At 46.5% G+C, this 15,059-nt stretch overlaps 1 protein-coding gene across 6 annotated transcripts in view; it reads left to right on the forward strand.

The window, feature by feature from the left end:
* TNS2 (tensin 2) overlaps positions 1 to 15,059 on the forward strand; it is a 370,478-nt gene that overhangs the window by 251,909 nt on the left and 103,510 nt on the right. For all 6 annotated transcript variants that reach the window (XM_069230717.1, XM_069230716.1, XM_069230718.1 and 3 more), the window contains 2 exons: positions 9,693 to 9,858; positions 13,209 to 14,329. In XM_069230717.1, coding sequence (XP_069086818.1) covers positions 9,693 to 9,858; positions 13,209 to 14,329 — 1,287 coding nt within the window. The remainder of the gene's footprint in view (positions 1 to 9,692; positions 9,859 to 13,208; positions 14,330 to 15,059) is intronic.

Below are 15,059 nucleotides of genomic sequence, written 5' to 3' on the forward strand. Positions count from 1 at the left end.
ACGCACCTTATACCAGGTCCAGGTATCCTCTAATAGTAAAGTGTAGGCAGTGTATAGAAGCCAAGCTCTCTAATGGTAGCTGTGAATGAGCTGCCAAGGCTTATCTAGGAGACATGCAAAGCTCATGCAATATCACCGTAGACACACAGCACTGCACCATTTCACACAAGCTGCAAATGGGAGGCCTGCAGACACAGTTTGCATGGGCTCCCCTGGGTGGCATAATACATGCTTCAGCCCATGGGAGACCCCATTTTTACCAATGCTCTGGGGACCTAAGAACTATCTATCAGGGACTTACAGGGGTATACCAGTATTCTAATTGTGAGGTGTATGAAGTGCCAAAACAACCAAATTTGGAGACGAGAGCACAATCACTGGGGCCCTGATTAGCAGGATTCCAGTGAAAACAGTCTAAGCACACTGACATCAGGCAAAAAGTGAGGCTAACTGTAGGATGCTAGCTCTGTATATACTACACCAAAATGAGCTATAGTGTGTGCAGAGTCCAGGGCTTCCCCAGAGGCTTGAGAGAGGTTAAAGTAGATAATACTAATGCTCTCTTCTTTGGTAGTGTGGTTGAGCAGTTAGGCTTATCTGAGGGTAGTGCAGAGCATTTGCTGTACACACACAGCTAAGAAATGAGGCACACACTGAATGACTAATTCCTGGACAATGGTTTTATATAGCAAAAATATATTTTGTTACTTTATTTCTAGAACCAGAAGGTCTTTGCTGCAGGTAAGTACAGTTGTCAATAGGTATCAAGCATATATATAAAATGTACTTTGTATTTTGCAGATAAAACAGTTTACAAGTAAGTAACACTTTTTTATTTCAAAAGTTGACAGTGCAATTTTTCATAGGAGTCACTAGAGTCGTTGGGGGGGGAAGTGTTAGCACAGTTAACAGGTAAGTACACGATTTACAATTTCACTCTTCAGGGGTTAGGATGTCCAAAGGTCAAAGTTTAGGCTAACCCCAAGAGAACACCACCAGCAACACAGGGACGGCTGGGTGCAGAGGTCAAATTTGGCATCGGGATTACAATGGAATCCTATGAGGACTGGGGGAGCTCGGTAGAAAGCAGATTGCAGGTAAGTACCTGCAGTTCCACGACACAGGCCTGCGAGGTTTAGGTCAGCACTGGGGGGGGGGGCGGCAGATCTTCAGTCTGCATAAGAAGGAATTTCCTTTGGAGTAAAGGAAACACTCACCTGAATCTGCATACACGTAAGACAACGACGTCTGGCTGGTGGGATCTTTTTTCTGTTGGATCTGCGAAGATTCTCCAACAGAGGACACAGGGGATCCCTCAGAACCACCACCTATCTGCCTTCTGTCCAACGCAGTTGTGACTAGCGGCAAGCAGAAGTGTCAGGGTGGCGCATGGGGTGGGGGGAATAAAAATGAATAAATAAAAAATAAACACTTACCTCCATCGCCGCTGCCACACTGCTCTATCCGTTTCTCTGCTGCAGGCACAGGCTCCCAGGCTGCCCTAGGGCCACCCCTGACGCTGCTCAGAGCAGCGTTAGGATTGGCTGGGAGCGCCCAGCCAGAGCACTCCTGGGCAGACTGGGAGCCTGTGCATGCTCTCTCCAGCTCCGCTACTGTGTTGCTGAGCTGCAGAGAGCCTACTGCGCATGTGTGTTTGGCGGGCCCAAGACGGCCGGCCAAACATACATGTGCACTGAGGGGGTGCTCGTCACAGCCTGTGGCCCTGCCCCTTTTTACTAAAAAACAATAATAAAAATAGTTTATTACCCTTTTTTAGTAAATGGTATGTAGCTGGCGGGGGGAGGACGAGGACACTCCTCCGCCCTAATGGAGGGGCTGCCCCTGGTCCAATGTGGGAAACGGTGAGTCCTTGTCTCTGCCTCTGCAACAGGACCCCTGTGCACCGCAACTGTTGCACCAACCAAGGCTTGTTGACTCCTGCAGGGAGGGATCTTCCGGCTCCAAGTAGCCCCGGCTCCCAGCACTCTACCTCTGCAAGAATAGTATACTCTCTGCAGCTCCAGCGAAGTGGGACTCCTCTTCAGGTGGGCCTCACTACGACTTACTGTGCCTGCTGCCAGTGGGTTGCCTATGGGAGCTCTGACTGCTTCTTCTGGCTCTCCTGCATCCTGAGGGTCAGCCCGGACTCCCCTCCAAGGGTTGAGTCCACAGGACCTTGCTGGTCTTCCACAGCTTTGCAAAACGTCCAACAGCCCATTTGCATTTGCCTGTGCTTGTTGGTGGTCCTCCTGACCACTGACCTGTCTGCAATCCGGCGACCATCAAGGGACAGCTCGTAGATCATTTAAGGGACTCCTCTGCAGCTCCTGGACCCCAAAGCTGGACTTCATCCATCACCGATGACCCGGATCTTCAGCTACAGAAGGAAATTGCCTCCTGCCTTACATGGACACCCCTGTGTGAACTGGACTCTGGACACCCCTGTGTGAACTGGACTCTGTCCCCTTCTTTTGCAGGTCCTCTTCACCTGGAATCCGCCCTTGGGTTCCACGGCCTGGTTCTGTTTCTGCATTTCTCCAATCACGACGTTCCCATGTTAGCCTATGGGAAGACCTGGTAACTTACCTCTCTGCACCTGACAGCTGGGGATCTTCTAGGTACTTCCCTTTTGGGGTTCCATTCTTCCCCAACCCTTGGCTAACTACTCCATACACTCTGGTGGGGAAACCCTTTTGCATTCCATTTTTTTTGTATATGGTTTGGTCCCACTAGAGGGCCCTGGCTAATTTATGCTTTTCTTGTGTACTTACTAGTGTATATTTTGTGTGTTCATACTTCCAGAGGGAGGTATATCAATGGTAGTCTAGTTTGGTATACGTGTAATAAAGTACCTTTATGTTTGATGGCATCTGTCGCTGTAGATACGCATGTTTTGCAATAGCTCGCCATCTGGTGTTGGGCCGGAGTGTTACAAGTTGTTTTTCTTCGAAGAAGTCTTTCGAGTCACGGGACCGAGTGACTCCTCCTTTTGTCTCCATTGCGCATGGGCGTCGACTCCATCTTCGATTGTTTTTTTTCCGCCATCGGGTTCGGACGTGTTCCTGTCGCTCCGAGTTTCGGAACGGAGAATTAGCTAATTTCGGAAGATTTTCATCGGTATTGTTGCGTTCGGGATCGGCGTACTTAGATTCAACACCGCATCGAAGATCGAAGAGCTCCGGTGCCCTTCGGGGTAGTTTTTCGATCCCCCGTCGGGGCCTGGTCGGCCCGACCGCGTGCTGAAGAACGCCGATGGAACGGACCCCGTTCCGTTTCTGCCCCAAATGCCACAATAAATACCCCTATACAGACCAACACTTGGTCTGTAACCTGTGCCTGTCACCTGAGCACAGTGAAGACACCTGTGAGGCCTGTCGTGCGTTCCGGTCCCGAAAGACACTCCGAGACCGTCGAGCCAGAAGACTTCAGATGGCGTCCGCGCCGACAGCCCACCGAGAGTTCGAGGAGCAGGAAGAGGAAGGTACCTTCTCGATCCAAGAATCGGACTCCGAAGGATTCGACGATACACAAACCGTGAGTAAGACGTCGAAAACCACACAAAGGAAGATTTACAAGGCCCAGGGGACGCCACTGTCATCAGGCCATGGCTCCACCCATAAATTCGGTGACCGACCGTCGGCACCGAAAAAGGCCCAAACAGTGCCGAGATCGTCCGACTCCGGTCGAGACACCGGCACGCAGCCTTCTCGGGACCGAGAAAGTGCTGGAGACAAGCCTCGACACCGGGATGCCGGTGTGGACACGGCTCGACGCCGAGACAGCGGCACCGAAGAAGATCGACGCCGAGAGGTTTCGGCCCCGAAAAAGAAAAAAGTCACCTCGGAGCCGAAAAAACACGCAGACAGGGTTTCGGTGCCGAAACAAACTGCAAGCGACCCAGCTTCAGGCTCTTATACAGAAGAGCACTCGCTAACCTCCCAAATGCAAAAGCATAGGTTTGAGGAAGAGCTACAATCAACTGATGTGGACCATACGCAAAAGCGTATCTTCATACAGCAGGGGACAGGAAAAATAAGCACCCTTCCCCCCATTAGAAGAAAGAGAAGGTTGGAGTTCCAAACTGAACAGACACCACAACCAAAAGTGGTGAAAAGAGTTACCCCACCACCCTCTCCTCCGCCCGTGATTAACGTCTCACCAGCACGAACTCCATCACACTCCCCAGCTCACACCACCATAAGCCAGGGTGACCAAGATCAAGACGCATGGGACCTATACGACGCCCCAGTGTCAGATAACAGTCCGGAGGCATACCCTACGAAGCCATCTCCACCAGAAGACAGCACCGCGTATTCTCAAGTGGTGGCTAGAGCAGCACAATTTCACAACGTAGGCCTCCACTCAGAACAGGTCGAGGATGATTTTTTATTCAACACACTCCTCCACCCACAGCTCATACCAAAGCCTGCCTATGCTCCCTGGTATGCTCCGGCACGCGAAAGAAATCTTTAAGGAGCCGGTCAAAAGTAGGGCAATCACACCAAGGGTGGAAAAAAAGTATAAGGCGCCTCCTACAGACCCGGTTTTCATCACTACACAGCTGCCACCAGACTCTGTCGTTGTAGGAGCAGCTAGGAAAAGGGCCAACTCTCACACATCTGGAGATGCACCACCCCCAGATAAAGAAAGCCGCAAGTTCGATGCAGCTGGTAAAAGAGTCGCAGCACAAGCTGCAAACCAGTGGCGCATCGCGAACTCCCAGGCACTACTTGCGCGCTATGACAGAGCCCACTGGGACGAGATGCAACATCTCATTGAACATCTGCCCAAGGACTTACAAAATAGGGCAAAACAAGTGGTTGAGGAGGGACAGACCATTTCCAACAACCAGATCCGCTCCTCCATGGACGCTGCAGATACAGCTGCACGGACAATTAATACATCTGTAACTATCAGAAGGCATGCATGGCTCCGAACGTCTGGATTTAAACCAGAGATTCAACAAGCAGTTCTCAATATGCCTTTTAATGAAAAAGAACTGTTCGGTCCAGAAGTGGACACAGCGATTGAGAAACTCAAAAAAGATACGGACACTGCCAAAGCCATGGGCGCACTCTACTCCCCGCAGAGCAGAGGGAATTACAGCACATTCCGTAAAACACCCTTTCGAGGGGGGTTTCGGGGTCAGAGCACACAAGCCAGCACCTCACAAGCAACACCGTCCAGTTACCAGGGACAGTATAGAGGAGGTTTTCGGGGACAATATAGAGGAGGGCAATTCCCTAGAAATAGAGGAAGATTTCAGAGCCCCAAAACCCCTACTACTAAACAGTGACTCACATGTCACTCACCCCCTCCACACAACACCAGTGGGGGGAAGAATTAGTCATTATTACAAAGCATGGGAGGAAATCACTACAGACACTTGGGTTCTAGCAATTATCCAACATGGTTATTGCATAGAATTTCTACAATTCCCTCCAAACATACCACCAAAAGCACAAAATTTGACAACACACCATTCCAATCTCCTGGAGATAGAAGTGCAGGCACTATTGCAAAAGAATGCAATCGAATTAGTGCCAAACACACAAATAAACACAGGAGTTTACTCACTGTACTTTCTGATACCAAAGAAGGACAAAACGCTGAGACCAATCCTAGACCTCAGAGTAGTGAACACTTTCATCAAATCAGACCACTTTCACATGGTCACACTACAAGAAGTATTGCCATTGCTAAAACTACACGACTACATGGCAACTTTAGACCTCAAGGATGCTTATTTCCATATACCAATACACCCATCGCACAGGAAATACCTAAGGTTTGTATTCAAGGGAATACATTACCAATTCAAGGTACTGCCTTTCGGATTAACAACCGCACCAAGAGTCTTTTACCAAATGTCTAGCGGTAGTCGCTGCACACATAAGAAGGCAGCAAATATATGTGTTCCCATATCTAGACGACTGGCTAATCAAGGCCCATTCGTTAATACAGTGCTCAAATCACACAAATCATATCATACAAACCCTCTTCAAACTAGGGTTCACCGTCAATTTCACAAAATCCAAAATTCTGGCGCGCAAGGTACAACAATACCTGGGAGCCATAATAGACACATCAAAAGGAGTAGCCACTCCAAGTCCACAAAGAATTCGAAATTTCAACACCATCATACAACGCATGTATCCAACACAAAGGATACACGCAAAGATGGTACTACAACTCCTAGGCATGATGTCTTCATGCATAGCCATTGTCCCAAACGCAAGACTGCACATGAGGCCCTTACAACAGTGCCTAGCATCACAATGGTCACAAGCACAGGGTCACCTTCTAGATCTGGTGTTAATAGACCGCCAAACTTACCTCTCGCTTCTGTGGTGGAACAACATAAATTTAAACAAAGGGCGGCCTTTCCCAAGACCCAGTGCCACAATACGTAATAACAACAGATGCTTCCATGACAGGGTGGGGAGCACACCTCGATCAACACAGCATACAAGGACAATGGAACGTACATCAAACAAAACTGCATATAAATCACCTAGAACTTCTAGCAGTTTTTCAAGCACTAAAAGCTTTCCAACCAATAATAGTTCACAAATACATTCTCATCAAAACAGACAACATGACAACAATGTATTATCTAAACAAGCAAGGGGGGACGCACTCCACGCAGTTAAGCCTGCTAGCACAAAAGATTTGGCGTTGGGCAATTCACAACCAAATTCGCCTAATAGCACAATTTATACCAGGGATCCAAAATCAACTCGCAGACAATCTCTCTCGAGATCACCAACAGGTCCACGAATGGGAAATTCACCCCCAAATTCTGAACACTTATTTCAAACTCTGGGGAACACCTCAGATAGACTTGTTTGCGACAAGGGAGAACGCAAAATGCCAAAACTTCGCATCCAGATACCCACACAAACAGTCCCAAGGCAATGCCCTATGGATGAACTGGTCAGGGATATTTGCTTACGCTTTTCCTCCTCTCCCTCTCCTTCCTTACCTGGTAAACAAACTCAGTCAAAACAAACTCAAACTCATATTGATAGCACCAACTTGGGCAAGGCAACCCTGGTACACAACGCTGCTAGACCTATCAGTAGTACCCTGCATCAAATTGCCCAACAGGCCAGATCTGTTGACACAGCACAACCAAAAGATCAGACACCCAGATCCAGCATCGCTGAATCTAGCAATCTGGCTCCTGAAATCCTAGAATTCGGGCACTTACAACTTACCCAAGAATGTATGGAAGTCATAAAACAAGCCAGAAGGCCATCCACCAGGCACTGCTATGCAAGTAAATGGAAGAGGTTTGTTTGCTACTGCCATATTAATCAAATACAACCATTACACACAACTCCAGAACATGTAGTGGGTTACTTGCTTCACTTACAAAAATCTAACCTGGCTTTCTCTTCCATTAAAATACACCTTGCAGCAATATCTGCATACCTGCAGACTACCTATTCAACTTCCCTATATAAGATACCAGTCATTAAAGCATTCATGGAGGGCCTTAGGAGAATTATACCACCAAGAACACCACCTGTTCCTTCATGGAACCTAAATGTTGTCCTAACTAGACTTATGGGTCCACCTTTTTAACCCATGCACTCCTGCGAAATACAGTTCCTAACCTGGAAGGTGGCATTTCTCATCGCCATTACTTCCCTAAGAAGAGTAAGCGAGATTCAGGCGTTTACAATACAGGAACCTTTTATACATCTACACAAGAATAAGGTCGTCCTAAGGACCAATCCTAAATTTTTGCCAAAGGTTATTTCACCGTTCCATCTAAATCAAACAGTGGAACTTCCAGTGTTCTTTCCACAGCCAGATACCGTAGCTGAAAGGGCACTACATACATTAGATGTCAAAAGAGCATTGATGTATTACATTGACAGAACAAAAAACATCAGAAAGACTAAACAACTATTTATTGCATTTCAAAAACCTCAGGCAGGAAACCCAATATCAAAACAAGGTATAGCCAGATGGATAGTTAAATGCATCCAAATCTGCTACCTTAAAGCTAAACGACAGCTGCCCATTACACCAAGGGCACACTCAACCAGAAAGAAAGGTGCTACCATGGCCTTTCTAGGAAACATCCCAATGCAAGAAATATGTAAGGCAGCCACATGGTCTACGCCTCACACATTCACCAAGCACTACTGTGTAGACGTGTTATCCGCACAACAAGCCACAGTAGGTCAAGCCGTATTAAGAACATTATTTCAGACTACTTCCACTCCTACAGGCTGATCCACCGCTTTTGGGGAGATAACTGCTTACTAGTCTATGCAAAACATGCGTATCTACAGCGACAGATGCCATCGAACTGAAAATGTCACTTACCCAGTGTACATCTGTTCGTGGCATCAGTCGCAGTAGATTCGCATGTGCCCACCCGCCTCCCCGGGAGCCTGTAGCAGTTTGGAAGTTACCTTCAATTATTTATATATGTATCATCTCAACCTTAAATAGGTGCATACTTAGTCACTCCATTGCATGGGCACTATTACTACAATTCAACTCCTACCTCACCCTCTGCGGGGAAAAACAATCGAAGATGGAGTCGACGCCCATGCGCAATGGAGACAAAAGGAGGAGTCACTCGGTCCCGTGACTTGAAAGACTTCTTCGAAGAAAAACAACTTGTAACACTCCGGCCCAACACCAGATGGCGAGCTATTGCAAAACATGCGAATCTACTGCGACTGATGCCACGAACAGATGTACACTGGGTAAGTGACATTTTCATTTTGCAACACAGTGTGTTTCCTTTTAATGTGTGATGAGTTACTGTGTGACTACTGGTGAATTGCAAGTGCTTCACAAGCCTTCCAGATAAGTCTTGGCTGCTCACCACAGCTACCCTAGAGACCACTGGCTGTCTAGACACTGTAACACTATCTAATCAGGGTTGCCTGGACCCAGTATAAGGTGCAACACCCTAGGTGTCCACCACACACTGGCCAGCTTCCTACAGTATGTAAAACAGCTACATGGTGTTCCATCGATACTTTAACACATCATCACCGCCAACAATTTCTGCAAGATGAAGCAGTGGTGGAACATACAATACGAGAAACGTGTTTGTTTCTATTTCACCATCACACCCACTTGATTTTTAGGAGAAGCAGCATCACTGTAATGTTGATGCACAGCATGAAAATCTGCAATAGAGCTACAGTGCGAAAGAAAATTTAGGCGTATAACAGGAATTTTCCTGCTTGTGTCAAATACAGATAGGATAGCGTGCAGTCAGATGGGGCCACAGCTTTAAGCATTTTGGACTTTAGAGCAACATCACAGTTAGAGGTTTAAGACAAGACTGTAGTCAATGTCCACAGTTCTCACTTGAGATGAAAATCAAGATACAACTCCAAGCATAGCAACGAGGTGAGATAATTATGCAGAGTATGTCAATCTATAATACACACAAGCTACAAGCTAGTACGATTTTCCATATCCTTGGACTTGTGGTGTGTGGTTGTGTGTTGGGGTAGTTGCAGGGAGGGTTAAGCAATTGACTAGGATAAGTGGAGGTTTCAAACAGCCTATGTGTGTAAGTATTTAGAGGAATTAGTCTAGCTGCGTTTTGAAAAGGCTGAATGCTTTAGATGTTGCAATCCTTGTTTTTCCACAAAAGTAGCGCCACCAAGAGCATATGCAGATTAGCCCTGTTTTTGTCATTCCTGCAGATGTCCGAACCTCTGGTGAAACGGTCCCTTGGAGAGATGACCCTGGGCCTCCGGTCTCTCTACACTGCCACCACCGAGAGGGGCGGGCTGTCTGCACCCCTCCAAGCGATACATCAGGTCCACCCACGCCTGTGCACACGAGTAGCCCTGTTCACAGTGCACCCAGGTATGTATGTACTCGTGACCGGCACAAGACTGTTCTCTCTGGACAAACGAGGAGTATTTCGAGTGACTTGGGAGCTTCATAAAATTTTCAGCGTGCAGTTGTTTTGTTAGATGTGACATTTTCTTTAAAACTATTCCGGCCTCCCCCCCCACAACACTTCGATCACACATTGCAGCAGCTGGCAGTGTAGGATGCAATTGTTCTTACTGCTGGGTAGAACAGGGCATTCGGTCCACAGCAGCAAACCTAAAAAAATGTGTGGATTCTTTCCCTGGGGGGCTGCTTCACAAGACATGGTGAGGCTGCTGTGGATTAGGTAAGGCAGAGTTGGTCTGTTTTCACAATGTTACGTCTAGTGATTTGGATCAAAGGTTTTGGAGAAAGGTTGTTTTGAAGAGCAGATTTTGAATGATGGATGAGAGATATTTATAAAGCACAGCGGTTACCCTTATAGGCGTCCTGGCGCTCATACCACACAGGAAAGAGTAGGAGGGGCAAAAAGACACTATATAAAGGATCACAGGAGGCAAAAAGATGCATATTCAGTAGTTTTTCTAGATTTTAAGTAAGTCATCGGGTACCACAAATGAGAAAAAAAAGCTTTCCATGCCTTGCCGGTAAGGTAACTAAAAGCTTTTTTTCTGTTTTTTTATCATTGGAAGCACCTGCAGGATTGCCAGTGGGACTCACTTCTTGACGAATGTGTAACTACAGAAGGCGTCCCCTTCCACTGAGACTAATTTATCTGTTTAACCCAAAGTCTGGGTAATAGGACATTAGACCCATTGGTAAGATAAGATTGATTTTTAGCTTCACACATAGGCACATATAATATTTAGATTAGGGATCCCACTAGCCCTAACGAAGACCCGAGATCCTATTATTGCTAACATTGGGGACTGAAACATGTTGACATTTACAACGGATGATTGATACTTTATTCTCAGTATTCATGGTTTATTTGGTTTTTAATTGTCCCTTGGTACCTTGGGTATTCATAGGGGTTATCTTATTAGTAATTTGGCTCTCTCGCTTATCCAGCAATATTTATTCTGTATCCTTTTGAGGTTGAGGCCACCCTGCGTACTATCTTATTAGGGTAGGAAGAGTTAGCCTATGATGAGGCATGCCACTATAATGTGGGTGAGGCTTTCTCTGTGATTCTAAGTACGACTGGTTCTCTTTTTTAATCTTTCATGTTATTGCATCAGTTGTGTGTTTGTGTTTCACATAGGAGGTTGTGTGATAACAAAATACCTCGGTTTTTCTTTTTATAAGATACAACAAAAGCTTGACCACTAAGGGCCTAATTTAGAGTTTGGTGGACTGGTTACTCCATCGCAAACGTGACGGATATCCCATCTGCTGTATTATGATTCCCATAGGATATAACGGGATCGTAATACTGTGGGCGGAATATCCATCATTCTGATGGAGTAACCCCATCCGCCAAACTCTAAGTCAGGCCCTAAGTCTCTGATGCCTCACACAAGAGATGGGCAGCAGGTTAGCTGATGTGGAGCGCAGAAGAAGTGAAGGGTAATAGTGCTTAAAACTTTGTTGGTGATACACTGGGCCCGAGTTCGTCAAGGACCAGTGGCAGAGGGCCCTGAAGGGCCACCTCCTTCCAATGGGCAACCAATGGAGTTTTTTGAGATTTGGAGATATAAGGCAGAATTTACAAAAGCAGCTGGGTAGCTGCATTTTGATAAGTTGCACACATTGGATCTGTGTTGCTGGGGGGGTAAAGAAGTAACAAGTTACAATAATTCAGTCTAAACCTCATGGAAGCTTGGATCACAATTTTCTTATAATCCTCCGGAATGAAAGCAAAGATCTTATTAAGAGTTTAACAGACTGAAGCAAGTAGAAATTGTTCCAGAAATATGCCGGGTGAAGGACAGTGAGGTGCCAAAAATAACTCCTAGGTTACAAGAGGATAAAACACAGGGTTGTAGGCAGTTCATCAGTCCACTGCGAGGGATTCTAGATAGCTAAGTTTACCAAAGACAAGAATTTCAGTTTTAGCTGAATTAAGCCTCCTGGTAACTAGGGTGAATAGCAATGGTGTCATCGGGAAGAAAGACGAAAGTGATGCAGATGAAACAAGATCATGAAATCCATAGTTGAAATGACTTCCATTGTAACAGTCTCATCACATGTTGCCGTACATGACATATGAATGTAGGGGTGGACACTATGGATGGTGCCAGCAGGGTCATTCGTCCTATTTGGCAATTGGTAATTCTGCCGCACTGAGGAATCACAGTGAATAGGAAAGTTCGAGTCTATGCCCATTGGTCCACTTGAAGCCTTCAGCTTTAGCAAGAGGCAAACTAAGAATGAAATAGTCTAATAGTAAAAGATCCAGTGCCAGGAAAGAGAGGAGAGCGTTTAGATCAATCTACTTCAAAAATATACCACCGCTGTATGGTACTTAGGGAAGCAGCTGCCTACAAGGACGCAAGTATGTTTTTTTTCTCACTGGCCACACTTCCTTGCCCTCATCGATACGCCTTGATAATGTTATTCGGAGCAATTGGATGTGCTAATATAAAGCAGAAAGACAATTGTGGCTGATACATTCAGGAAGCAAACAAAAGAGCTAGAAATTAGAGAGGTTGAGGGACAAAAAGGAACAAAAAACAAGCCTCAGAAATTGAATTAGGCCTACCAGATTTAGAAAAGGAACCTTTTCAGAACTCAGAAATAATACTGATAAGCAATGTGAGAAGTGACCATATATGATGTGTTCGAATGAAGAACAGTAGGACCTGAATTACAAGCAACTCAGCGAACCAGGAATTTAAAGGTGTAAAAAAGCCAAGAATGCAGTCACTTGAGGGAGGAAGGTACACAATATGTGAGAGAGCCAGGAATATGATTGGTGGAGGGAGTAAGGTACACAAGAAATGGATAAGAGCCAGGAATACGATTAGCTGATGGAGGAAGATTACAGGAAAGAGTAATGAGAAAGTAATACTACTTAATGGCTGATAGATGAATGGGCACAAGATACAGATGAAATAACCAGTAACGTGAATTGTGGATGGAGGAATGGTTACAGGAACTAGATAGGAGAACCAGGAATGAGATTTGTTAACAGAGGATTGGGCCAAGGAATCCAGTCGAAGAATGGGGAATAAGCGCTGGAGATGTGCACTGGGTTTTAGAATCAGATTTGTGATTCACCACTTTCTCTCGCATCCAGCACACGCTTATTGTGTAGCATAGAGGTTGCGGGGGCTCCAGGCCTGGTTTTAGTTGCAGGGATAAATACACTCCTGGGTCTGGTGGACTGAGATACAGTTTTCCTTTGCTTTATACATATGTGTGTTTCTTTTTTGCAGTCCTGAGACTTCTGCTACGGGGCCCGGAGCCCCGCACCTTCCGGAAGGATCGCTGAAGGTCAGTCCAGTGCGGGAGTTAACACCGAATGCAGAAAAGGCCAGGCCTGCAGTTGGAGGACATCCCTACTTGAATGTCTCTAGCCTGGCAGAGCATCCACAGCAGGCAACGTTCTTTTCCCCAAGTGATAGCACGGGTGGCACCAATTCACATTCACCACCGCATGGACCCAGACACCCGTCAGACTCCCTGTCGCCATCCTGCTTGCAGACTGGCACTGAGGCACTATCTCCACCCTCGCCACATGACACGTCGGGCTCTCCAAGGCTTCCCTCACCTGGCAGCTGTCGAGCAGTCCCAGCTCAGCGGACACCCTCTGAAACCAATGGACCCCTATCATGTCACTCTAGACCCAAGCTTCTGACCATCCATGAAACAGCTCTGCCGACTACTGTTCACATGAATGGGTCGGGTCCAACGCATGTACCCAGCAGCTGCGGTGTTGCCTCGCCATATGCATGTCCCAGCAGGTGTTTAAGTAAAGACACAGGCACTGAGCCTCAACACAGCTCAGAGAGAACCATTTTACAGCCCAGCAGCCCTGGCATTTTGGCATCAGTCAGTCAGCTGACCATTGCCGGACCCACGTCTGTTACCTTTCAACATAATCAGCCATCTCCAGATAAGACTGCCAAACCTTTGTCCCTTGAGAATACCAGACCTTGGAGTGGTAATCCTGAGGCATCGCGGGTGTCACGAGAGCCCAGTGGAAGCCCTGATGATTCGCCCCTCACCCCTCGTTCCCTGAGCGCTCAGATGCCATTCTCCATGGGAAGCAACTCTGACATACCGTCCTCACCGACGCCATCCTTTCCCATCACCACAGCTTTTTATACTGGCAGTCCCCAATCACCACCTCCCAGCACAGGAGGCCCCATCCAGCAAAACAGTGCAATGGATGTCCCACCGCAGCCACCACTGCCTGAGAAGAGGCACCCATCTTTGTCTAACGACCGATCCCTCTCTTTGGGGGCGTTGGAGAAGACCTCAACACTGGCCCGGAGCCCAGGTCCGTCCCATCATGTGACCTTCTCCCTGTTGGAGTGTTCAACTCCGCCATCAGGTGCGTAGACAGTCTTGATTGATTGACTCCGCTATTTAAAATTGATGCCTGTACCTTTGCAGAGTGAAAAGCAGCTATTATTTATGTAACCACCTCATGACTCTAGCTGCCTCACATAACTCTTACTCTGGCTTACACCCCTGTTTTAGGTTCCACTACACAAGAATAACAAAGGCATTACCTAGCCTTGGCAAGCGTTCAATCTGTTTATGTTTACAAAAATATGCAATGCACAAACAAATGGCAAGAGTGTAAGAAAATGAAAAAAATGAAAAAAATAAAGGAGTGGTCTAGCAGCCCAGGCACCCCAGTCCTGGCACTGAAGTGCACTCCTTTTCACGTGACTGTACACCTATTATCATAAAAAATGCCATCGCTTACAGTGCAAGACAGCCAATGGATGAAGGTGGCTGACCCTATGCCCCATGCGTTATGCTGTGCTGGGCGAAAGCAACATTTTTATGACACTTGCTCAGACCAATTTATTAAGGTGTCTGACCGAAGCCCCTGTATGGATCAAGATATGAATGTATTCTTATTATGATTCTTTTGGAATTTTGGATAACTTGAATAGCGATAGAGCTATAGCGTTTTCTAGGCCAGACTTAAAAACAGCATTAGGAAAATAGATGGAAATATTCAGTATAAGTCACATCTACTTTTAAACATCTTGAAAAACACTAAGCTGAAACATAGTTGAAAAACGGTTCTGAAATATAACGACTACCAA

Source organism: Pleurodeles waltl, chromosome 4_2 (assembly GCF_031143425.1).
Source record: "Pleurodeles waltl isolate 20211129_DDA chromosome 4_2, aPleWal1.hap1.20221129, whole genome shotgun sequence".
NCBI classification, from domain to species: domain Eukaryota; kingdom Metazoa; phylum Chordata; class Amphibia; order Caudata; family Salamandridae; genus Pleurodeles; species Pleurodeles waltl.